The sequence below is a fragment of the Colius striatus genome, chromosome 17 (genome assembly GCF_028858725.1).
Source record: "Colius striatus isolate bColStr4 chromosome 17, bColStr4.1.hap1, whole genome shotgun sequence".
Taxonomy (NCBI): domain Eukaryota; kingdom Metazoa; phylum Chordata; class Aves; order Coliiformes; family Coliidae; genus Colius; species Colius striatus.
This window is the reverse complement of record NC_084775.1, coordinates 6,764,814-6,790,102: the sequence shown is the minus strand read 5'-3', so window position 1 is coordinate 6,790,102 and position 25,289 is coordinate 6,764,814. Positions and strand designations below refer to the sequence as shown.

Genomic DNA, 25,289 nt, shown 5'->3' with positions numbered 1-25,289 from the left:
GAGCGCCGCCGCCCACACCGCGGCCACGGCGCGGGGCAGCCGCCGCCGGGCCCGGCCCCCCGCAGCCCCCATCCCCGGGGCCGGGAGGAGCCAGCGCGGCGCCGAGGAATGCCGGGCCCCTGTGCCGCGCCGGCTCGGCGGGGCCGGCACTGAGCGGGCTGCAGCCGCCGCCATGAAGAGCCCCCGGGAGGCCGGGGAGCCGCCGCCAGGTCAGTGCCCGCCCCCGCAGCCCTCCGGCCGGGCAGCGCGGGCTCATGGGTCCCAGGCGGAGCGGGACGGGGGAGGGAGCCCCAGGTGCGGCCCTGCCCGCGGTGCACAGCGCCGGCTCCGGCTGTCCCGTTCGGAGGCCGCGGCGGCCCACTCCGCCCCGCCGCTGCCGGTTTCGCCAGCAGCAATGTGGAATTACCGGCTCTGGCTGTAAGCTGGTTGTGCCGAGGAGCCGAGAAGCCCGAGTGGCGGTTGCAGTGTTACAGCCACAGCATAGACCCGCGCGTGTCTTCTGTCGGGACAGCTGACAGTCATCTCTGAGGGAGGCCAGGGGTGTCGGGAAGAGAGCAACTGGAAACTGAACATCCACGAAAATTAAAGTTATTAGCCTTTGAAGTCTTAAGGCAGGAAACATGTACTTCAGTTCTGGGACTTGAGAGAGGTCCTGGGTATTAACAAAAAGCAGACAGTCATAACACGCCAAGAAAAAATGACAAGAAGATCCTGCTTTGAGGAGAGGCTGGGAATTGGGTTTTCATTTTTTCCTTTAGGACACTGAAGAAATTTAATTACTCCTTAATCTGGAGTAATTAAAAAGATTGGGAATGCCAGTCTACAAAGTCATGGTTGAACAGTGGCACAACTATAAAAAACAGTTTGGAAAGAGTCCAGAGTATCTTGTCCCTACAATAGGCCGCACACAGCTTTGGTAAGAATGTCAGATTACAGAGAGGTTTATAAAACCTCTGAGAGGTTTTATAAATAAAATTGCATCAAAACTAGACCAGTCCACATGTTAAAAGTGGTAGAGTGAGCCAGATATGGAACTATTAGGAGCATGAGATTATATCAAGTGCCTAACTGTACAGAAATACCAAACCTACATTTGCCTAAGAAAGAAAAAATATACCCACCAATCAGATAAAGTAAAAAAAATGTTTGTAAGTTTCCAGCACTATAGTGCTGAGCAGCTGACTTGTGATGCTGAGGTACGGTGTGGCTGACGCCTTTCTCACTGCAGCCGAGTGCGTCCAGCTGAAGGTGCCGGTCATCCAGCAGCTGTACCACTGGGACTGCGGCCTGGCCTGCTCCAGGATGGTGCTTCAGTAAGTCACTCCCTTGGTTTGAATGGGTGGGAAATCCCATCCTGTGGGGAGGGGGAACGGGAGCAATGTGCTGGGAGAAGAGGTATATTGAAGCAGCTGAGTGTAACTTAGTCTAATGAGAGCAGGTATTCTCAGGTACCTGTAGAGAATTCCTGCTGCTTGGGCCTGGCTCAGCTCTCCAGCAGGAGCAAGGGAAAAAAGAAACTAAGGTGAAATTCAGAGCCTTCCGATTTTGACAGATGCAAAATATCTGATAAGCTCCAAGAGCTTGGCAGGTATAAACTAAGGAGAAGTTTCTCTTCCCTGATGTCTGAACTCACAGCTGGTACTTGGCACAGCGGTTTGCCCGATTCCTCTCTGTGCATCCCAGGGTACAAGTACACACTGCCTCTGGCCTGCCCACTCCCCACTCAGTGGAATGAGTGGTTTTGTTCCATGAGTAGTTTGAACTTCAGAACAATGCACTGTATTGCCCTTTGTGGTTTGTTTGGTTTGGTTTTTCTTTTTTTTTGAACTAGTAGCTGTCCTGCTGAACTCCTCTTTCCGTCCACAGAGGAACATGAGCTTAGGTGCAGGAGAAAATACCTATTTAGATGTCCACTTAGTAGATATGAAGCAGAAGATTTTCATTTCTCTCCACCCCTTCTGCCAAGACGTTAGTCCATGTGCTGGTAATTTCCCATCTTGACTACTGTAACCTCTGCCTCTTTATTCCCTTTACCTCTTTGCCACTTCCATCATCCCAAAACTCAGCATCCAAGGTTAATCTTCTCCCAGTGCTGATCTGACCTTGTTTGCCCTGCATCCTCAATTCCAGTCTTTTTTATTTACTTGTTTGTTTTCTAACTTGCAGAACTCTCTGTAACTGCCTTTCCTTACCCCTTTGCAACCTGTCCCCAGTTTCCTCCTGACTTCATCTCCCCTTTATAACCTTTTGTGCCTCAGACAAGCTTTGTTTAAATATTTACCAACTTCCTTTACAGTTCCTCCTTTTGAATTCCACTTGTTTCGTGAAGCAGGCTTTAGTCTGTAACACCTCTTTCTGTATTTGCTCTCATGTTTATACCTTGAGAGCGTGAGCCGTTCAAGACAGCTTTCTGTACTTGCTCAGTATGGTTGGCCTATTGTACAGCACCTGTATACTCCTACCAATACAAAACAGTCTAGATACCCACACATTTCCAGTTTTTAAAAGTCAGTAAGAAATCATTACATGTTCCCTTACTCTCTTCCCTTAAATTTGTGTCTCCTTTGTGGTTTGGTTGTTTTTTTGGTTATTTCTTAGCCAAGCCCATGGTTTCAGTTTTGATGTCCTGTGATGTAGGGGCTACAGCATACATTTTGCCTCCTAAGACCTGTGCTTCCCTTCCCCTGCCTTCCCTAATACCACAGGTATCTGAATCGTTTGGACAATGATGAATTTCAGAAAGCCATCCAGGAACTCCAGTTAACCAAGAGTATCTGGACCATTGACCTGGCCTACCTAATGCGGCACTTTGGTGTTAGGCACAAATTTTGCACCCAGACACTTGGAGTGGACAAGGGCTACAAAAACCAGGTCAGTAATTTGATCTACAGGGGGACAGCAGATAGTTTGTAAAGCCCAGTGTGCCATGCTATAAAGGTGCTGTTGCCAAAACTGGCACAAATCCATTCCAAAGGCAAGGTCAGATACGATCTCACATATTTTACATCTTTGATTCAATAATATGAATTTTTTGGAAAGTTTTCGTGTAGTGCTCATGAAAGGTTCCAGACTGTTTGACAGCCTTAGAGACTGAAGCCCTCTATTTATCTACAGAACAGGTACAGCCTGGGCAGCAGCAGTGCTAGCTTCCACACTTTCCCCACCATCTGGAAGCCCTGACCTGGAAGAACCACCTCTAGAGGTGAGAGGGGAACTCAGCCTCCGTATCCACTGAGAGCTTGGCCCCTTCAGCGTGGCCAGCGAGGGCCTACAGTGGTGATGGCTTTTGTAATGCAAGCTCCTGCCCAGAACCAACCCGATGGGCTTCTTCCAGCTGAACAGCCACTGGGCGGAAATTACATCAGTAGCTGACCAGGAGTGAATGTACCTTATTCAGAGCAGAAATCCTTATCCTGCTACCAGTGAACTAAACAAAAGTTGTCTTATCCCATAGCCAGATCTCCAACTTATGCAGGGAGTGTAAGTGGTGGATTATCTAAGGTAAACATCATTCAAGTTCATAACTTCTGTTATCTCCACAGTCATTTTACAGGAAGCACTTTGACACAGAAGAAAATCGGGTGAATCAGCTCTTTGCACAAGCCAAAGTCTGCAAGGTGCTGGTGGAGAAGTGGTAAGCTGATTGTTTTCTTTCCTTTCTCTGTGGAGACTCTGGGAGCCCCATGCTTTTCTTGGAGTCACCAAAATAAACTGGTGAAAGAGACTGAAGGCAGGCCCTGAGCCTTTTTTTTTGTGAATTATAGAATCTTTCTACTACACCTAAAAAGTGGACATCAAGAGTTAATAATGAAGTTTGAGGAAAAGTAGTCAAAACACAGAATAATCGATTTGAAAATGCTGATGGGGGTGGCTATTGTTTATATTTGGAACTTGATTATCCATTAAGAGTAGGGAGTGCCTACAGCACTCTAATTGGCCATTCCTGGAACTAAGGAGAGTGGTGTGTGGGCACAGAACTCATCGTTCCCACAGCTATGCAAACATTACAGCTGTGTTCCTAGACAGCTGCACTAGCATATGAGCTTTTGTCCAGGAGAGGCTGAAATATGGAACCTCTGTGAAAGAGCTGCAGACCTAAGAGAAGGAGACAAAACTGAGAATTGTTTCCCAAAGACAGTGATACTCTACTGGGAAATAACTAAATGTCCATGTTCAAATTGAGCTGCATCCTTTTATAGTGAAACTCGATTTGGATCTCTCTCCAAGTGGTGTGAATGATCAGGAGTAAGAGAAGAGAGGGCACAGGGTAGCCACAAAGGTATTTGAATGCAGCTTCTATTTAGCAGAATCGTTAAAGTGTCCTTTTCCGTGTACATGGAGTCTGTATGGCACCATCTGTTTGACTGGAGCTGTTCTATCTTGCTTCAGCAATCTACGATTGTGGCCTTGATCAAGGCAGGGACAGAGCACATATCTACCTAAGAGTGGGGCAATCAAAGAGGAGAGGTGACACTGAAAAAGATGAAAAAGACCGAGAATTCAGCCAGGCATTGCAGACCGCTGGGATGTGTCCAAGGGTTGAGTTTGTATTGCATACAGAATACACCATCTGCCTCAGTGAAGGACAGCTTTTAACAGATGAGATTATAGGTTATGTTTGGTTAATACTCATTCTCTGTAGGAGGCAGTATAGCAACAAAGCCTTGAGCATCAGGTAGTCTAAAACTGCAACTAGGAGAAACAATCCTGTGTGACTGAGGCAATTTTTTAGTGATTATACAACCTTAAATAACTGAGTGGATAAAGATTCAGTGCTTCAGAGATAAGCTTTTCTAAGAGCAGGAGAGAACACTTCACTTAGCCTTTTCCCCCCCCCCAGAAGTCTCTCAAGTTACTGAATGAGTTGCCAGCTCTCTTGAGATCACATTTATATTACTGCAGAATCCAGAGCTGCTGCTTTGCACTTCAATAGCAGCAATGAGATCAAAATGCCTTGAAAGGCTTTGTGAGTAGCAAAGCTTGCAGGGTGTACCTGTGATATAAAAATAACCATGCCAGCTGCATGTCCTAAGTACTGCCCATCATCACACAGTGTCTTTCCTAAACTTGTCAATAAGTATGTCGGGTTTTTTTCTGCAGCACAGTAACTGTTCAAGACATCCAAAATCACTTGTCCCAAGGTCACGTAGCCATCGTCCTAGTGAATGCAGTCCTGCTATTGTGTGATCTTTGCTCAAGTCCTGTCAAATACTGCTGCTTCTTGCCCATTGGACAGAAGTGCTTCTGCAGGAATCCTGACTACCAGGGCCATTTCATTGTGCTATGTGGCTACAACAAAGCCTCAGGGAGTATTTACTACAACAACCCTGCCTATGCTGACCGTGAGTAGCCTCTTTCTTTCGAGTAGATGCTCAGCCACCACTCTGTAATACAATAATTACTCTGTAATACAGAGCCACAGCTAGTCTTCACCCAGCAGTGTGCATGGTTCCAAGCACAGCTAACCTATTTGTCAGAGGGGGTTTTGTCACATTAATACAGTTTGTGCTGTGATTTCCTTGAGGCATTGAGACATGTTCTAGCAAACTCATCTGGCCTGAGCTGGGTTAGTGAGAGATGCCAAACTGTTCCTATGTGCAGAATGTAACAGGATGGCCAATTTATAGGCTATACCTAATTACAGCATTACTCCAGCGAGCACTGCCTTGGAGGTGAAAATATTTGCCTTAGTAAAGCCATAAGCTAAGCTGATAAGTCTAGTCTGTATACTAGATACTTTGTAGAGACTGCTAGACCCAGTACAAGAGCCTCTCACAAGTCAATTCTGAATTTTTACCAACATTTTGTTTCTCAACAGGAACATGCTGCACCAGCATCAGTAACTTTGAGGAAGCGAGGACAAGTTACGGCACTGATGAAGATATTCTGTTCATCTACGCAGACAGCTGACACTCACACCTGATAGCTCTGGCCCTTTCTGTGCAGCCTGCATGGCAGCTGGCTGCTTGTCTCAGGGCTCCCCCTGCAGAGACCTTGCTCCTCAGTTGCAGTGGGATCTTAAACGAGGGAGGCTTTATAGACATTGATAGGACTATATTGCAATGCTGTCTTTACCTTTTTTGGTTTTCCCTGATCATGTATCTGATTTTGCAATGTACATCTCAGTTTTTTTGGTCTTTTTTTTTTCTTTCCCATTTTCAACAATGCACATTTGACAGCAGTTTTAAAATACAGGCCCAGGACCTGTTCACTACGAGTTTCTTTTCAAATTAAACATGAGAAAAAAGCACCAAATTTAAGAACTTTAACAGCTGGTAATACATGCATAGGTTTAGGAAAACAAAAGCAGGAAAAAGAAAATACCTCTTTCTGTCTCTGTCTAAGCATCAAGGGCTGATCTTCATCCTAAATCTAGAGATTAGAGGTTCAGCAGGGTATAATGGAAGGAAAAAAAATGCTGACTTAAACCACTTTTAAATTACAAACAATGCCTTGCTGGCTCAACAGTGTTGTCTGCACTACAGGAATGAAACATATTTACTCAAAGAAACTTCCCATGTACCAAACTTGCATTTAATGCCACTCCATTGACTTCTGAATCCTAGTTATTGCTATTGTTCCCTTGTACAAAATCTCTTTTGGCTAAATCCTCTAGGGGGCTGCTGAGAGGTCTGTATTGCCCCAGAGGTTTATATGAAGATATTTTATTTGTACCTAAAAGTCTTTATTGCTCCTTGCAAAAACTGAACATTATGCCCCCAACATGTGCCAGTTTCTGCAGAGCCCATTCTAAATATAAACTTTAAACTTAGTAAGCAAATACATGGATGTCATCCACACTAATCTATACATTTTGTGTGTAAACTGCAAATATCTGACAGCACAGAGTGGACTGAAATTAAGAAAAGAGAGAATTTAAACATCTCTTTGCTACAAGTAAAAAGGCAGGAAGTCAGCTTTTCTAGCTTTTACACTGCAGTCATATTTGGATTGAGTTTAAATTGCTGTATTCAATCATCAAGTGAAACTATTAGTAATCCATTCACAATCCTTTCACTTATTACCTGGGTTTAATTACTTTGCTGAGGAGTAGTGTAAAGAGTAAAAAACTGCCACTTATTTCAGATTCATCCATCATTATTTTTCACAAGTCTTGATCTCTGGTTCTACCTGAAGTGGGTAGAAAAACCAATACTGGGTAGAAAACAATACTGGGTAGTGGGTAGAAAATTTAATACTAATGTAAAACTAGCAAAACTTTATTTTGCACTTAAGACAGATATCCCATACCTTTGGCATGGTTTTAGGAAATGTTCAAGTCCTGGAACTGCATGGAGGAACAGTAAAAGGACATTGTTGTTTAGTGGTGGAAATAATAAATAGGAATCTACTTTCATCATGGTAATTTTTTTTTTTAAGATAAAACATTTTATCAGTTGACTTACTGAAAAGTATCTGTAAAGTGTTCAGTAAGTATGCTTAGGAGAATCAAAAGTGCTTCTTTGTACAGAGGATAAAAATAGTAACAGATTTAAAATGCAGTAGCCTTTAAAAAGTTCTGAACAAAAATGTATGTGACAAGAAATGCAGTCTGATGCTTAAACTTGCAAGACGAGTAAAAATTAGGATATGACTGGTGAGCAGTAGAACTCGTCCATTAGTGCCGCCAGCAGAATCCGAGATAAAAGGTACAAAACCTACCGTAGATAATGCCTTCTGACTCCTCCAGAAGGCTGCTGATCTGGGAATTATGTCCCAACTAATGATGTTTGATTCAGAGAGATTGCATTAGCTATGTTACTAATTAACAGGTATGTAAACTACAGCTGGATAAAGTACTTCCTTAGCCCATGCATTTTTAGGTAGGTAGTTCACTCAATGCCATTAAACTGCAACGAGATTTATTTTAGAGCAGGCTTGAACAGCTAAATAAAACCAATTTTTACAAAAAGGCTGGCAGTTGGCATTTAGCCTGTTACTGGTTCAGTTATCTAAATGCCAATCTTGAACTTACACATGAAACCTCAACTTGGGGGCATCCTACGTGTTTTGAAGTGCACAGCTGGGTGTAACAAATTGTTTGGTACCCAGGATTTAAATACTTCAAGAAAACTGAAAGAAACAAAGCCATTCAAGCTATCACAGATGAAAGGAGAAATTCACCTTTGCAACATGATCTCATAGCCGCCAAAAAGAAGACGTCAATGGGAGATGAAAACACAGGGAAGAAGCAAAAGCCAAGTGAAAATTAGGTTTTGTATGACACAAATTCAGACTAAAAAGCAGCTCACTGCAAACATTCAGAACATCTACATTTTCTGAAACTTTATTTCCCTTTACAAGATTGTTTATCAACATATGCATTCTGAAAATGTTTTGTCACTTTGCTTCCTTCATGATGTTAATAGCAAAGGAAGAGGTATTTTACATGCAGGGATTTTATACATAAATATATTTTTATTTGTAATTAAGCCATTCTCAATAAAGGTTTAAAGTCACAGATGACCCTGTAAGATAATGTAGCAAGAGTGTTTCTTATGTTGGGAAATTTCTAAAGGATGTGTTAGATCCTTAACTGGAAACAGCACCACAAAACAACCCACATGAAACCATTTTTCAATCATTTTACTTAACAGTTTCGAATCCTATTATTTAAAAGTTTGTTATAGGAAGTTGAAACAACAACATTGAAATAACAACCTGTGATCACAGTAAAGCTATCAATCATCCAACAGTACCTTTTCATTTGTTAGGTAACGATTGTAATGAGATGCTCTCTCTTATTCTCTTATTATATTGGGTACAAAACAAGGCTGGACTGCTTCAGTGAGCTTGTCTGCATACATTTCATATCTACCAGTCATCTGGAAAAGAAAAATCAAAGCTTGAGTTCTTTTATTGAGCTATGGAAGTACTTCAGTAGAAAATATTTATATCCGCTATTTTTCCACTCTAAAAAGTCAAACTTTAAAATTAACATCTTCCTGCTTTGCAGGTCACCTTCAGTGACAGGCATGTCTGCTAATTACTTAAGGCTACTGTGATTATCCTGGAGAGCTGAAAGCTGAATGTGAAAGCTGGACTTACCTTCCTGTGCATCAATAATATTGTCTTTTAAGTAAGATATGTCAATGAAGGCAAAAGAGTGTATCTGTAATTATGTCTTCATATTATGCCCTTGACAACTGATGAGCCGAGCCCTGCTGCCAGCAGTAAGTTTGCACATTGATGGTATTTGGGTTGCTCTTGTTTTATCCATCAATAACATGACATACTATTGCTCTGGCTGGTATGGTAAGCTGGGAGGCTGAAATACAGCACTTTACATAGTGCTACTGTCCTCTTCTGAGTGAACAGTCTACAACACTGGCTCTGAGAGAGGCAAATGATTTATTTCTTGCCAGAGTGTAATGAGAATAATTTAACTGTTTTGCTGCTAACAAGTTTAGCAAAGACATTCTACTTACTGCCCTTTCCAGGCATTGTTGAATGCAAATTGCAGATACCAGAGTGGGTTAAATAGGTTTGTACTTGCTATCAAGACTTTTCTGTGGTGGATAACTGATGACTTCATACTTCCCCGTTCCACTCATATCAAGAACTACCTCTGTCTTAACCACAAATGAGAGGAAAAGGAAATAGATATCCCCTGTTACATAAACAAAAGCCACAGCTGTGCCTTATGTGCCAAAAGACCAACAATAGCAATCCACACCATCAACATAAAACTGAGGTGCTGAAAGCACCAGACTTGAAGACAACAAAAAATAAGCAATACTATACAAAACAGCTAAAGGTCAGTGTTTTGCTTTTACTGTTTGCTTTTCCTAATCAATACAATTGTTTCTGTTTGGATACCCCTACTAAGCTGATATAAGCAATGTTCCATGTGCTTCCTGACACACTAAATCTCTCCTCTGCAATAGGGGCCTCACATGTCAGTGGCAAAGCAAAACTAAATGCCTGCCTGACTTAAAAGAAATTAGGAATCTCTCAGCACAGCTGAATTCCGCTACATCAACAACCACACACCTACCACATGCATCTGTAAAGGAACAAATGTAACTGTCCGGAACATGATCCAGAATTACTTTTGTCATTAGTCCTATTAGCAGCATTACCAAAGAAATAAACTCTAGATGAAAAACTACTATGTTTTAATTAAAAAGTTAATTTATCATTTCAAATCCACAGAAGAGGTGTAGTTTTACATGAAACTGAAGTCAAAGCCCATTATATATTGCATTATATGTAATGCCCAAGCTAGTTCAAAATAAACCAGCCGTATAAATGTCTGCCATTACATGCAAAAAGTGGCACTCCTGCAAATGATCACTGATTTTATATACCAGATTGTCATCGAAGAACCTCAAACGTGATAGTTGCTAGCCAGGGGTTCTGGTCTGCTTTGTTAGAATTCAAATCTTAGGAGTGGATAGGAAAAAAAAAATCTAGTCTCTAGAAATAGAGGACCAGAACAAAAGACCTGCCTTCAGAGATGTAAGCAAGATGTTTTCTTCACCAACAAAGTCTATTTAAGATATTGCTACCTCTCTTTTCCTTTCGCTTACCTTTTCTGTTGTTCCAGCAGAATATATGTGCGGCCTGTCATAAACATGACCAGATTAAAAGAGGAAACTAGAGTGCCATTTATTTCTTTGTTAAAAATAGTCACTCCACTAAGCCAGTATACAATACAGCACCCCACATAGCTTGTACTGGGACAACTGAAGGGTTAGCAAATTGCAGTGTTCAGGTGGCAATTTCTTAAACCAGCACTGCTGCTGGACAGGTTAAATCAGATTACATGCTCAGGAAAGATGACCCAAATTAGCTTTATTTTAGAATATAAAATACACAGTAATAAATAAGCTCATTACACCCACATGGAGAGGCTTGCGGCTGTCTTAATCTGATTTAGATAAATTCCAAAGTGTGTTAGGATGCTTCAGAAATTAACGTAACAGTTCTTTGTGGCTTCAACATGTCCATAAATTCAGGGAGTTAACACTGCCAAAATTCTGCATTCAGAAAATTCTCAGACATTAAAAGATTCTTGTGGTTTTGAGTTTTCACTAAATTTCACCAAAACTGACAAGTAAGGCCTACAAGAATATCAAACACTACAATATTAGGTCAGATCAAAGGCCTTCCTTAGCTCAGTGACAAATGCCTAAATACCCTGCATAAGGAAACTGCACACACTTTCCCTAGCAGTCCTTGGAGCTCCTGGCCATCCACAAGGACCAAAGGCTAAGTTCTATAAGATCATTCTGAAAGCTTGTTTGTTCTAATAGCATAGGTAACGTGTTACTTTATAAGCAGACTTACCTTAAAATTCCATTTGTCACTGACTTGTCTGCAAAGATTTAGATCCATCTCTACCACCAGAAGTCCATCCTGAGTGCGAGAGAGCCCTGGGGTCCTGCTGCCATCCGGTGCAGCTACATAACTTGAGCCGTAGAAATGGCCCAAGTCATGGTGAGCTTAAAGAAATTGTTAGAAAACACATAATGCCATCTGCAAATAAGTATTCAACTGAACACACTGTGTCCCATGAAACCTGGCTCAGTCTGTGTGGTTGTTCACTCACTATGCTTTTAGTAAGATGTCATCCTGAACAGTCAGAGCACAATCCTAAGGTAACTGCAGTTTTGACTGCAGTTTCATGCACAGCTTTCACATAGACAGAAGTCACAGGAAAAAGCTCACTCCATTGCTTTTACAGCAATGCATGATTATGCTTTCCCATTATTAAATCTCTGAACTAAAGGTTTTGTTTTCATTGGTTTTTATTTAGAATTTAAATGAATTGTAATTGTCAAATCACACATCTCCAAAATAGCTGACAGGGATACAGCCATTCAATTTTTGATATAAGGTCAGAGGTGGAAACACTGGGATTTGAGGCATGGAAAAAAAATCTTGCTTTAGATTGCATAACTCTTTGAGTTGGGCCAAAAATCAGCCACATCTGTTGTATTACTAAGCAACAGATACCACTGACCTTTTTCATGCAGCTGCTACAAACACATAGCTACAAAACTAGCTTATAAAAAGGCTCAAACCCACTCCAGATGAAGCCAGTCATAGTTGTCAGAAGACAAATTATAGCATTTCATTATACAAGTGAAGTACATACAAGCAACTTTCATGCTCTTTGAGCTTTTTCTTCTGTAACTCCTAGCTAATCTGTGGAACAGGGCAAAATGACTTGGCTGGGGGCTAGGGCTATTATTGTTAAACATCTTAAAACTAGCAATGAAATATCATGCATGTACCGACAACCCAGGTGAATCTGTGACACTTCTGTCTTCCAGTTCTATGATACTGCACTGTCTCTAAAACTCTTAGTCCTCTGACAGTATATAAAAACCTCAGGTATGAAGTCCTGGTGACCACATACTGCAGGACCACTGGGTTTAACAGGAAGTGCTGCTTCTCTCCAGCTTACAAAAACGCAGTCTTAAGTAAGGTAGTTTCCAGCTACCATAGCTGTCACAGGACAGACACTTGCAGGAGAGCTATTGTTTCTCCAGACTTTCTAGTTAACAGTTATTAGCAACTATTGAATGGGATTTCTAAACATACCTTTTCCACCGTCTCCAGAAGTAAAGCTGTTTTTGTAGTACTCCTGTGAAATACAAGGGATCTGTAGGTGGCAGTGTAATTCCATTTCAGTCAAGAAATCCCTGCTTGTCTACCATATTTAGTATGCAAGTTTATATAAATCTATTGAGATTTTCTTCTGGCATATTATCAGCACTGCCTAAAGGGAGTCATCAAGAGGGGCCTGGTTGCTGTGATGGATAAGCTAGAAAACAAGATCTTTTTGTATCACTGCCTGTTGCACAAACTCATCAGGGAACATGCCTTGTATCAGTTTCACAAGAGGCAAAAGATGAAACATTTAACTCAATGCATCTTTGCAGGTCACTAAAAGAAGCAAAGCTATTAATGGAGGAAGAACAAGCCTGGATTTTTGTAGGGAACCTTAAAAAAGAACACAGATTTAACGTATTTGCCTAATCTGAAGGCAAGGACAACCTATTGTGTGCAATATTAATTTTCATTATAGAATTTCACTGGACAGAAATAGGTGGTATCTGTACAACAGCAACCAGCTGTGTACCACTGACTTGAGGATATATTTAATTTTCAGTTATTTTGGCTAAGAGAATACCAATTTAATCACAGAAATTAGCAAAAGGGTGGGTGCCTCTTGCAAAAGGAACAATTCAACAACAGGAAGCAGCTGCAACCAAAATGCAGGATACCAGCAACAAGGCAGCTCCCAATCTATCACGGTCCATCTTCAAATCATATTATGAACACTAACACGGTAGTTACACAGTAGAGGAATCTATGCATTCTAGCACTATTCAGGTCTTCACCTTGAATTAACTCGGATTACACACAAAGTGAAGGTACATACCGTTCCTACCCTGTTGATGGGACATGTAAAGCAGTGATTAGCTATGGCAGCATTTCTTGCTTCAATTGGCCAGAGTGACTCGCTGCAAGACACCAAAGAGGGAAGCAGGTATTCACTACTTGTCTGCTTCACAACTAAATTTAGATGATGACTGTCATACACACTACATTTTTCTGTCAAAGAAGCCTGCTAGCTACTAAGACTGATCTTGCTGTTACAATCAAAATCTCCCCAGATACAGCCAAGCACTATAATAACCTGGTAAATATGGCTTTGTCATGGCAAAAAACAAACAAAAAACCCCCACAAAAACAATTACTACATCTCAAGATTTTTAAAGCAATTAAAGTGTATAATCTTTTACCCCACAAATCATGGAAAGATTTACACAGGTGCTTTCACATTCCATTAACTTGCAGTACACTAGACATAATTCTGCAGTAAAGCTGTAAGAGATTCACTCAAGTTGCCTCCTTTTTTCCCCAGAAGGTTCAGGAGAGGCTTTTGCAGCAGGGAACAAAAAAACCAAAAAACAAGCAAACAAAAAAAACCCCAAACAAGTTATGGGAATAATTAAAACAAAAAAAAAAAGGAAAAGAAAAATCCATCTCCACCAACATTTTCTACTTGGGTTACTTCAACAGCAGCTTTCATAGCACTTTCCAGTAGGGCATTTTCCCATGGTGGGTCACAAAAAGACAGCATGTTTAACAAAAACATTCCCAGTAATTATCTGTTAAACCTGTCAATAAATGTATATAAAATCGAGAACTGAGAAATTAGGAATATATATTTCCTTCACTTTGACAAGCCTCTACTTATTTTTCCAAAGGAGATATCAATTATGACTGATCTTCAAAACCGAAATTGTGTTCTTTTTATTAAATAGTTTGATACACAAGGACTAGTTAATAAAAGGTTTGGAAGCACTCAGAGCTCCAAAATAAAGGTGATACAATTTGTGCACTCTTGTGACAACATGTACCTGCCAGATTCTGAGTACTAAAACAAGGCTGCAAGCATTTGACTCATTAATCTGACAGTCAGATTCAAGGATCTTGAGACACAGTCACTGGACTGATTGAAAAGAATTTATTACCTCTCTTCTCAATTGCTTTGAGTATGGCAACCAGCTCTTCTAAGAAAAAAGTATTTTATTGAAAAGCTCCAGCAAATTACAATTTCACAGAAGTGAGACAGGAAAAAATGGCTATAGCCAAGAAGCGACCCCTGAGAGGGTTTTTACACAAGCCTCAAAAGTCCTCTTCCTGCAATAAAAATTATACTCTTAAAAACAATCAAGTGAAAGCTGATAATTGGGAGAGCCTGAAGCACCCAAGGTACCCATGAAGTGCTGTACAACAGTGTGATTTCTGTTTACTCTCCTGTTTGTAGGCTATAGTGGACAAACATCACAAACACTCCAACAGTGCCATAAACATCCCACAAGCATTGTACATTCATTCAATCTTTTTTTCCAACATTACTCAACCTAATTTATCTTTTATACCAAAAAATATGAAAGGCAGTTTGAATGAGAGACTACCACAGCTAATCTACAGTTGTGGACACATTCTGGAATCTCACACCTCGATTTACAAATAGTCTAATTTGGAATTCAGAAGTATTGAGTAGTACAGCAAAGGAGAGAATACAATGATAATAAAAGGAAGGCATGGTGATTTTGTCCAGAAAAGTAGTATAAAGAATCACTGAAACCATTTATACAAGGTTTCTACCTAAAGAAAACACTCCTGCCAGCCCCAACGAAATGTATTTACTCTGCATCACATTATAGTACCCCAAGGAACACAGTCCGTGTCAGACAGTGCCTTTAGGAGCACGGCCCATTCAAAGGTTATTATGTTTGAAATGTGACTGATGCTCATAATGTAGGGGCAAAGAATACTCCAGATCTAATAAAAAAATTAATCATTATAGGCTAACTAAGAAGTATATTCCCTTAGCTTACTGGGCTGGTTTTCTTTCTTTTTTCTAGGAAATCAAGTCAGTAGGGTGCAATTAATGTCAATATGCAGAAGATTAACCTCAAGGGAAACAGTTTGCATTGGTTCAGTCTGGTTCAAGAGGCCTGATAATCACAAAACTGCCAACAGTTAAAAAAATGTTTCTGAGAAAAAGATTTCTCAGCTTGGCTCTGAAAACTGCAATTTGGTGCCATACTTATAGGCTCCTAGGTAGACAATGAAAGCTGGCAAGCTAAGCCTGAATGTAAATTACTACAGCCAATCACAAAGCAAAAATATTACATAAACCTAAAACTCTTACTAGTTTTTAGAACAACAGCTGGATGCTGGTTAACTCTGCCTCAAACACAAAAGACCTGCAGATGTACAATTAAAATTCCAGAACAGAATCAGTGACTGAGCAGACTAGCAGCCCAAAATTCCAGCTGGAGAAGAATGCATATTCCCTCATGGTGGCCAAACAAGGAGGCAATGCCTCTGGTTCCAAAACCTGCACAAGGTGCCCCAGACGCCTCAGGGAAGAGTGCAGAGGTTCAGTTATCCCAGAGACAGTGCAATACCATAAATCAGTTTGTATTTTACCTGAGATTTCCAGTAGTGGCTGAAGGGTTAAAGATGATCTCTGCTCCATTCAGGCTAAACATAAGCCAGTTCAGAGGGTGATGGCGTCCATAGCAGATATTCACTGCAATTGTACCAAACTGTGTCTGAAACACTGGGTGTCCTGTATTTCCTTCCATATAGTAAGTAGACTACAAACAAACAAAACATAAATTAACAAAGGCAGACTTCTTGAAATAATGAAAATAAGTACCTCTAACATTGCTTTGATACTTCCCAGCTTCTGATTATCAGCTCCAACTCATTAGACCCCAATGAGACAACATCTTTCACTTAGTACACACCTGCACTGTAATGGGTATATAGTAAAAAGTGTGTCTCTCAGGCTTCTGAGATCAAATCCAAGCTTCTTTCTGTTCTCCTTCAGTCATATTGCACCTAAGCTCCTATTGCTTCCATTAATGCTAGAAATTTCTACTGAAGCTTAAGAGAAATCCAACAAATAGCTAAACTTTTGGCACTTCTCTTAGTATTTTCACTATGTAAGGAAAGCTTCCTAAGTAGTTTATGATCCTTTGATGCTGATTAAAGAGAAGATGAACACTGTTTAAAGAACATGGAATTCCTTTACATTCACCTGTTATGTAATGACACACAGTAATTTTATGAATGCTATAAGGAAATATCAGTGTTATAGCTAAGACTGGTTATTTAAATTTGGTCTGAACAAACAGAAGGCTTGAAATAACCACTAGGAAAGTCACAGATCTAGAGCCAACTGTTAGCTTAAAAGATCACCTTTACCATATGCTGCAATTTTTTATCTTATCAAACATTTCTGCACAGTTACAAATGCACTGGTTCCTGTAAAAGGCACTGGTGAAGAGATGGATACGGTATCCGTAATGGTTATCAAAAGAGACAAATAGTCACAGAGGTACTCCCAGTAAAACGTACAGAAATGGCTCTTCCCAGATACAAAAGGTATGTGTGGAGTCACTGACAGTTGTCTGCTCAGTGGCAACCAAAAATCCAAGAAAATCTCAGACATCAAAAGGAAAGGTTTCTGTTACTAAAATAATAAAAGATCGTTTTGTTGGCTTTTAAGAATTCTGTGTGCCCAGGGTTTGAGCACTCTGGGAAATTCTAGGGTCTGCATCTCAATAAGCATATACCAGAGAGAGAATATGTGAAGGCAACTGAAACAATGAAGGAGATGGGGCAGCTCCCTCATGAGCAGCAACTAAAAAGGCTCTTCAATCTGCAGGCAGAGGCTGAGAGTGATACGATGAATAACATTTACAAAATCACAAAGGCAGTGGAGAAGATGAAGACAGAAATCCCCAAGCAGCAGCAGTAGTGGGAACTCACTGATATTATACTCTTTTGCCTGTTTTCAACCCAAATAACATTTTTTCATGCGGCATGTAATGCACTTCTGAAATCTGCTGCTTTGTGAAAGCAGGAGTTATCACCAGGGGCAGATGGGATTAGACAAAGTCACAGAGAAAAGACTCACAGCTAAGAAGTGAAATAGACAAGAATGTGCCACCCAACATCCCTAGTGCAATGTCTGTGGATACAAGGGAGCACCAAAGCTGCAGAGTAGCCAAACTTATTCTTAATAGTCCATTTTTGTGACAACTTCAGAGAGAGAAAAGCAAGGTCCACAGTTCACCTGCCTGACCCACTGGGGTGTCTCTCATCATATAAGAAAGGTGTCTTGTAAAGCAATTCCCTCCTTACCGAAACTCTCAGTCCATTGTAACACCCACCGCCATCGGTCTTGAAGGAAGCAGAGCAACATCAAGCCTAATGTTTGAGGAACAAACTAGGGCACCAGACAAACGTAGGAGGAAAGTACGAGAGATTCGGGGGGTCATCTTCTGAAAGCAACAACTAGATGTTCATTGTGCACAGTAAAAGTGACATCTCATGTTTCTTATTTATTATCAGCTCTCATGAAATTGCACAGTCCCTTGGGCACTGATTTTCTCCTTTCATGTCTGTTGAGGGCACATAACGTGGCAGGCAGTCACACATTCCTTTTTCAAAACAACCCCACTGATTGAATATATTTCCTTTTTTTTTTGTTTTATTCCCATTTTTATTACAATGGGATAAGAAAACACAAGAATGTCGTTGCTTCAGGGAGTTCACTGGTTATTTTTTTTTTCTTCCTCAACAGAGGTTACAATCATCTCCACAGCAACAAGCTGTGATGTCTCAAGAAGGATTGATTTTTGTTTATTTTTATGCCCTCCCACACATGGCTGAATAAGTTACAGACCCATCTCCTTCCCCTCTCCACTTGGTTCTCACTGGCTCAACAAGGATGATTTTAACAAGGCTCCTTTTCCCCATCTGCTCTACAGAGACAACCAACAAAAAATAATTTCAAATTAACAATTCATTGGGGGTTAACTTTGTTGATAACGAAAACAGCATTAAAGTAATTTAGTAATTAAAGTAAGGGAGATGAGCATAATGCTTCCCTGTAGTCTTGTTGGTTTCTAAAGTTCCTGTATCAGAATTGCTCAGCTCAGAAGAATGGACTTTATGTTTTGCTACCAAAACTAGCTAAAAAGACAATGTTGTTTTGAGTAAATGCTACTTGCTTCTAGAAAGAGTTAGAAATTTCCAATCATTATTGTATACCTTCAAGATATAAATAGACTGTTTTGTGGTAATTCTGGCATTTAGGATCATAAGAACTGACTCCTTTTGGGAATTACGCAAAACTCTTAATGAAACTCTATTTATACTTCACATGAAAAAGTAGAAATATTTTCTTTTTCCAGGTGCCTGTCATTACAGTTTCATAGCTGAAAACAAGAAGTTTCTTGGCATCTATTGATGCTGCTCCACAAAACACTGTTTGGAGAACTGAAAGACATATTTTAGTACAAGCAAGGGGAATTTATTTTTTGTTTCATTACACAAGGAATAAATCAAGAATGTGGAAACTAAGCAAAATTCATTTTAATCAGTGCTTGTATTTTATATAGGTTTGTTAATTGCTGTTTTGCTAGTTAAAAGATAGATTATTTTTTAAGTGATAAAATAATACAATATGCATTATATAACATATAGATTATAAATACTATTGAAATAATATTAAAATTTTAAAAAATATTAAATATAGAAGCAAGCACTGGTGACTGAGAGGCCTGTGTCAGAAATTCATTATGTAGAAAGCTACTAACAACCTCCTCTGAAGAAATACAAACCAGTCTGATCAGGCCTGGAAGCCCAGATCAAAACTTCCAGAGGTCTTTGAACAAGAAGTTTCAAGACACAAAAAAACCTTTTAAAATTAATTTAAAAGTAGTTTGGATTCTGAACACTCAGTTTAGTGACTGGAACATTCAGACAGGGCACAAAAGCAACTGCAGGTATACAGCAGCCCCCAGTGCTTAGAAGAAATGCCTCTGTTAATTACTCACTGGAGCTGAGACAGAGATATTTAGTTAGGTAAGACAATGTATTTTTAGGCTTTGGTTAATTTTTAATCCCGATCTTTCTGCTTGTGATAATTCTATGGATGGATAAACACATTTCAGGTCTACCAGTTTCCCTTTGACGTTGTCTTTACTACCAGTTCAGCTTCTGAAGCTGGTTCTGGAGGACAGCCTAAAAACTGCTGGGGCATTTAGTGGAAGTACTGTGACGAGTAAACAGAAGGTGCTGTAAACCACCTATTCAGTCAGATGCATAATGAATTAAGGGATTCTTCTCTCAAAGAAATAGAAGCAAATGAACTGTTATTTCCAAGAGAATCTCACAGAGAAACAAAGATCATAGATAATGCTCACACCTGAACCATGAAACAATAGTCCTCCAAATTAAGTTCAATGCGCACACATGCAAAAACTATGTAAACCAATCATGTACAACAAACATAACAAAGCTGTGACTTCATAGTTTTAAAGATCTTCAAGAAGAGCACATGACAAAGATTCAATGTTATTTGCCCTTTAAGAGTCACCATTCTTGATAAATTAACTTACTATAATTTCACTTCCGCAAAACTGATTTGACACTTAGCAAACCACATTTCCTGCCAATATGACTTCGATACATGCTAACATACACGAGAGCAGCAAGAGCAGGTAAGTCTAGATGATAATCACAATGCTGCATCTTACCTCGTTGAAATCTCCAATCCTTGGAATGTGATTTTTCCTACTTTTGCCAAGGACAGCTCCAGAATTAGAAATTACCACTGCAGTATTCCATAGAGTTCCCCAGTGAATTTCATCTCGCTCCAGGATTGGAGACACCACAACCATATTGTGTTTCCTTGCCAGCTACACAAAGGAACACAATTCTTCTATTATACACAAGATTGAAATAATTATATTCACTGTTTGTTCATAAACAAGGATTTTTAAAAGTTTTAATCTTATTATTTCCATTTTCTCAGTTATACAAGACCAGTACATAAGAAGAAATCCATGGTGATCAGTGGCAGTTCTGAGCTGCGATTGCATGTGAGGGGTTTTGTGCTTGTTGGGTGTTTACCTCTTGACAGAATTTTGTTGTCACACCATCCTCTGCTGACTCTGCAAATTCAGTCCAAGGAAGCTTCTCTCTTGTACAAAAAGCAAAGGGCATGGCTAAAAAAACACCAATGCAAGACAAAATTGACAAGAATGTTCCTGTCACTCGAGAAATACACACTGTTTGCATGAATACAGATAAAAAGTTACACATTTGAGAATGATTCAACTGTTTTCCTTGTTTAAAGGCAAGAGCCATATAAAAAATACTTTTAGTAAGAGTAGGAGTTTTGGACCCACACAGAGCAAAGCACAAGAGAATAAATGCACTTAGTGAGGTCTTACTTGAGGCAAAAATACAAATATACCCCAGTTACTATCATTCACTTTCTGTGAATAACCTGTTTTCACCAACACTTTACAGGCCTTCAGTTTGGTTTTTGTCTCTATTAAGCCTCAAAGATGCCATTTTAACTAAAATTAGACTTTAAAATTTTATTATCTGTCTATAAAAACGACAAAGTTTTAGGAGAAAAAAATAGGAAAGGATCATGAAGGATGACGTGAAGAAGGAGCACACCTACAAATGTCACTGCTGCAGCATACACCCATCTTCAATATAACAGACTTCACATACCTCTTCCATACAGCTCTGCTAACTAAGACTCTTTCCTTTCTCCTTTAGGAAAAGTCAACTGTTATATCTCTGTTGTTTACTTTCAAGACATATATCTAGTAAAGAACATCTGTTAAAAACTGAAGGAACTTGACCTCTGACAACCTGTAAAGAATCACAGAATATACTCACTCCAAGCCTCCTGGAAACAAACTATGTTGACCCCACATAGTGCAGCAACTTCCACAATCTCCTCAATCCGTCTGTGCAGCGCGGCCACCTGATGAGAAATGTCACACTGAAAAAAGCTCTATGTTCTAACTCACTGGATATTAACAGTCTGCTTTCACAAGTGCTGTTCACAGTAAATCTGTCTTGTTTTATACTTAGTCTCATTGCTTTCAAGAGGAGGAACTCAAAAAGTTATTCTCAAACATTGGTAACAAAAGGAGTTAGGTACAGACTTTTAAAAGCAGTTAAGAGAAAGCAATCCAACAGAATTCTAATTCTGCGGCTAGCATATTTAAACATTGGGCAGTTCATTGCTGACTGACTTGCAAACAGCTAAAAATCTTAATAGAAACAGTGAAAATTACAATTCTGCTGTTCATTGTAAACAACATAGAGAACAATGTTGAGTGAACATGAATGCAAAGTCAAGTAGTCAGAATCTTAAAACACGATGTAGATAGTCTATTTCCTTGGTTATCTCTGAATCCTGCTCACAAATGTGGATTTTGGACACCTTCTAAAACTAACAACTCCAGACTGTTTTCTAAATCCTGCTGTCCTAAGGGCTAAGTAAATTATTACCAAGAAAAAAATCAAAACATTTATTTATTAGCCAAAAAAAGGTTGTTTTAAAGCACCTTTGTCTTGACTTTTAGGTGTCAATAAAGAAAAAAAGGGATGTAAGACAACAGTGATCTACGAACTCAACAACTGTACACTGATTTACAGAAACGGTTAACTAGTTATTTATAAGGTAAAATCATTAATAAAACTGGTGGTCTCTTCAACAGAATCGCAAAGAATCCACAAACTTGATCCATTTACTGACTTAATGACTTGCATCCATGACAGGTAATTCCAAACCAAATTATTTTCCAAGTGTTCTGTCCTGTTCCTGTACAAAACTACTCCTCCAGTACATTTTATAAATAGGATACTGTCTTTCACTTTTTAAAATCTAAGAGTTAGGATTTAGTCTCCTAAGAGTTAGGAGGCTATTTCTATACATGTGTCACATCAATCCATTTGTGTCCAAGATGTTAAGAGATTATGGTCCCCTTGTAATAAGGTTTCATTTACAGCTGTACAAAGAATAATGAACAAAGCTTTGTTAATCTGCATTTACTTTAATGGATTTTCCCATAATGGAACATATCTCAATTAAAACAAGAACTGCACCTGTGGTTTCCACGGGCTGCCATTTCTCTTCATTTCACGTAAATGATTTTCTGTTTCACTTTAGAGGCAAGGAATTGTCATGTGCAAAATCAGTGACTAAATATTTAGCTTTGGAAAAAACTGCAAACTAGTTAGGCAATACATTAAATAAACACAAGAGATGTTTCTGAGAAACAATAAAACTGAATGTGTCATTCAAATTTCTTACAGGGTGCTGTGTTAAGATAGTGATGGGTCCCATATAGCTATTCAAACAGCAGACATTTCACAAACGGGAGTTTCTAACATCAACAACTGACATGTGATCTCTTAAGCCAGTAGAAGAGGAGTTACCACACAAACGGCCCAGTTCTCAGTTTGTGTACCTGGACTGCCACTGCTGTGTCTGTGGGAAGTGGAATTTTATTCTGTATCAGTCCCACTCGAACAATACGTGGCCTTCTCAATTGCTCTGCAGCAGCTTCAAATCCGTAGCCCTGTAGCTCAAAATCTCTCTCCTGAGCTGCTAATAAAGCAGCAGCCGGCAAATTCAGTTTTCTGGATTAAACAAGAAACAAAGGCATTTCAATATGAGATAGTCTCCTTTTCTTCTATGAATGCAGTGGACCAAAAGGATCACAAATATGGTATACACCCTAGATCCTGTGTTCCAATACACAGTCACTTGCAAATCTCACTGCTCTCTACCATGGCAGCAAACTCCTAGTGTCCAAACCCTTTAATTGTGATTTCGAGACACTAGTAACTTACTACAGATGTCAATGCACACACTTTTCACCTGTCACCTCCAGATTCTGAACACTTTTCCTCCAGAGTATTTTCTTTCATGTTAGATTCCCACTTCCTCACATCAAAGCCATGACCTCTCCATTTGCCCCTCAAAATGATCCCACTGAGGTCGTTCATTCCAGTCTGACAGCTTCTCCCACGACCTCTCTACCACCCCACTTTCCAGACCTGGGTTACCTCCTAACTACTCCAGTTACCTCAACACTGCCTGCCCTCACCACAGTGCCCCAGGCACCATAGGACCTACCCTTCAAGCCCAGCCTAGTGTCTTGCGTACCCATCCTCAAACTGACGCCTTCCCCCTCACGCCCAGGCTGGGCCTCTCCGTGAGGCCCAAGGAGGCGGCAGGACAGTACACGACCCCCATCGGGGAGAGGGAGGCGAGCCCGTCCCAGCAGCGCACCTCGCCTCGCCCCCGTAGAGGATCCTCTTCACCTCGGCGAGGTCCTCAGGGGGTATGTGCTGCTCCAGGCACGACTCCAGCGACTGCAGGAGTCCCGACATGGCGCGGGCCGGGCCGAACCGAGCCCCTGCGAAGCGCCCTGACGGCTGGGCGCGCGCTGACCGTTGGGCGCGCGCTGACCGTTGGGCTCGCGCCCCCCCCCCCGCATTTCACCCTTGGGCGGCCCGGCCGGGCCACGCCCCTTCCCCTCAGAGGCGTTTTGGCGGGACAGGGGCCGGGCCGGGCCCTTGAGTTGCCTCAGGGCGCGTTCGGTGCTTCGGCTGTGCCCTGGTGGCTAACGCTGAGGTGCCCCAGAGGGTTAGAGGGTTACCTGCCACCGCCGGGCAAATGCCTCGGCCTCAGAAATAACTCACCTGAAAGCAGAACATTTTTAGGAGCTTTTTGTAATGATGCCATTCAACAGGAAGGTGTGGAAAGGGGAGGTCATAAAAGGGCAATGGTTTTTGTGGAGATGTGTGTGTCCATTTCAGTTGAAAGAAGACTCTCAACAGCAGACAGTAATAAAAAATAATGTTTTCTTTAAGGTGTATTTGAAGCCTAGAGTTGCAAACTCATCCCCAGACCAAAGTTAATATCAGACAAAGGACTGAACAAATTAAGACGATCTTGGACAAAAAAAAAATCCCAAAGTGCATCTAAATAAAGACCAGATTAAATAAAGATTCCTTCTGCAGGTACCCAGCGAGGAGCCTGTTTAAATCACTCCCACCGAACTGTCAGCTGCGCCTTCGGCTGCAAAGTGCAGCTGAAATTCTCAACATGGTAACTGGTTTTCTCATTCAAATGAAGCACAAAGACCAAGGATGGTTAGATGTGTCTAAATATATCATGCCAAGTTTAAGCACTGCTTTATGTGTCTCCTGGAGGATATGACAACATTCAGCACTTACCATTTGCAGTTGTTAGGTATTTTGAGTTAAATATTAAGCCTTTTAGACTAAATAGAAAAAAAACATTGGGGAGGGAGTGTCTAATATTTAACTTTGAACAGAAAGTGTCCAAGGATAGCCTGGTTTCATGAAGGCATTTGGAGATGTGTGGTTCTTTCACTCTAATCCACCTTTTTTAACTCCAAAAGTGGCAGTAATGCTCTGTATGCCAACTGCACCAGGGCATACACACTGCTTTGCTTCTTTGTTAGGGGCAAGGATTCTTTGGAGTAACTCATGAAGATCAGACTAACTCCTTTAGACAGCAGATGGGAAAATCCTTTAGTCTATGGGGCAATTTTCAAGACAAGGTGAAAGTAGGGATGATAGTATGTTATAAAGCAAAAGGTAAGTACAAAAGAGAAGAGGAAAAAAACCCATCTTTTGAAAGGAAGGAACTTTTTGAAAGTCTCTGTAGCTGTGTTTAAAGATCTGCTCTGTACTCATCATATGGCATCTCCCTGTTCCTGACCAAGGGCCTAAAAAGCTTCTCTTAGGAACTATTTTTCTTTCACAAATTTTCTTTCAATTTCTGAAGCACAATAATAAGCAGTGACTGATGCTTAACAGTATTTTTCATCTGATGATCCTAATTTGCTTTAATGGCCAATTTTAAAGGTAGGTATCAATAACAT

The 25,289-nt window shown here is 40.5% G+C and overlaps 2 protein-coding genes across 2 annotated transcripts; one reads left to right on the top strand and one right to left on the bottom strand.

Moving 5' to 3' along the window:
* Positions 1-19: 19 nt before the first annotated feature.
* GUCD1 (guanylyl cyclase domain containing 1) lies at positions 20-8,461 on the top strand. The gene is made up of 6 exons (XM_062009785.1): positions 20-209; positions 1,229-1,313; positions 2,706-2,871; positions 3,543-3,634; positions 5,101-5,342; positions 5,819-8,461. Exons 1-6 carry the CDS (start codon positions 173-175, stop codon positions 5,908-5,910), a joined length of 714 nt encoding a protein of 237 aa, XP_061865769.1. The 5' UTR covers positions 20-172; the 3' UTR covers positions 5,911-8,461.
* A 280-nt stretch (positions 8,462-8,741) lies between these two features.
* Positions 8,742-23,766, bottom strand: UPB1 (beta-ureidopropionase 1). Its single transcript, XM_010205910.2, has 10 exons — positions 23,666-23,766; positions 22,839-23,010; positions 21,256-21,343; positions 20,470-20,564; positions 20,094-20,255; positions 15,967-16,136; positions 13,397-13,478; positions 12,553-12,595; positions 11,293-11,447; positions 8,742-8,825 (listed from the first exon to the last, which is right to left on the bottom strand). Exons 1-10 carry the CDS (start codon positions 23,764-23,766, stop codon positions 8,742-8,744), a joined length of 1,152 nt encoding a protein of 383 aa, XP_010204212.1.
* Positions 23,767-25,289: the final 1,523 nt, after the last annotated feature.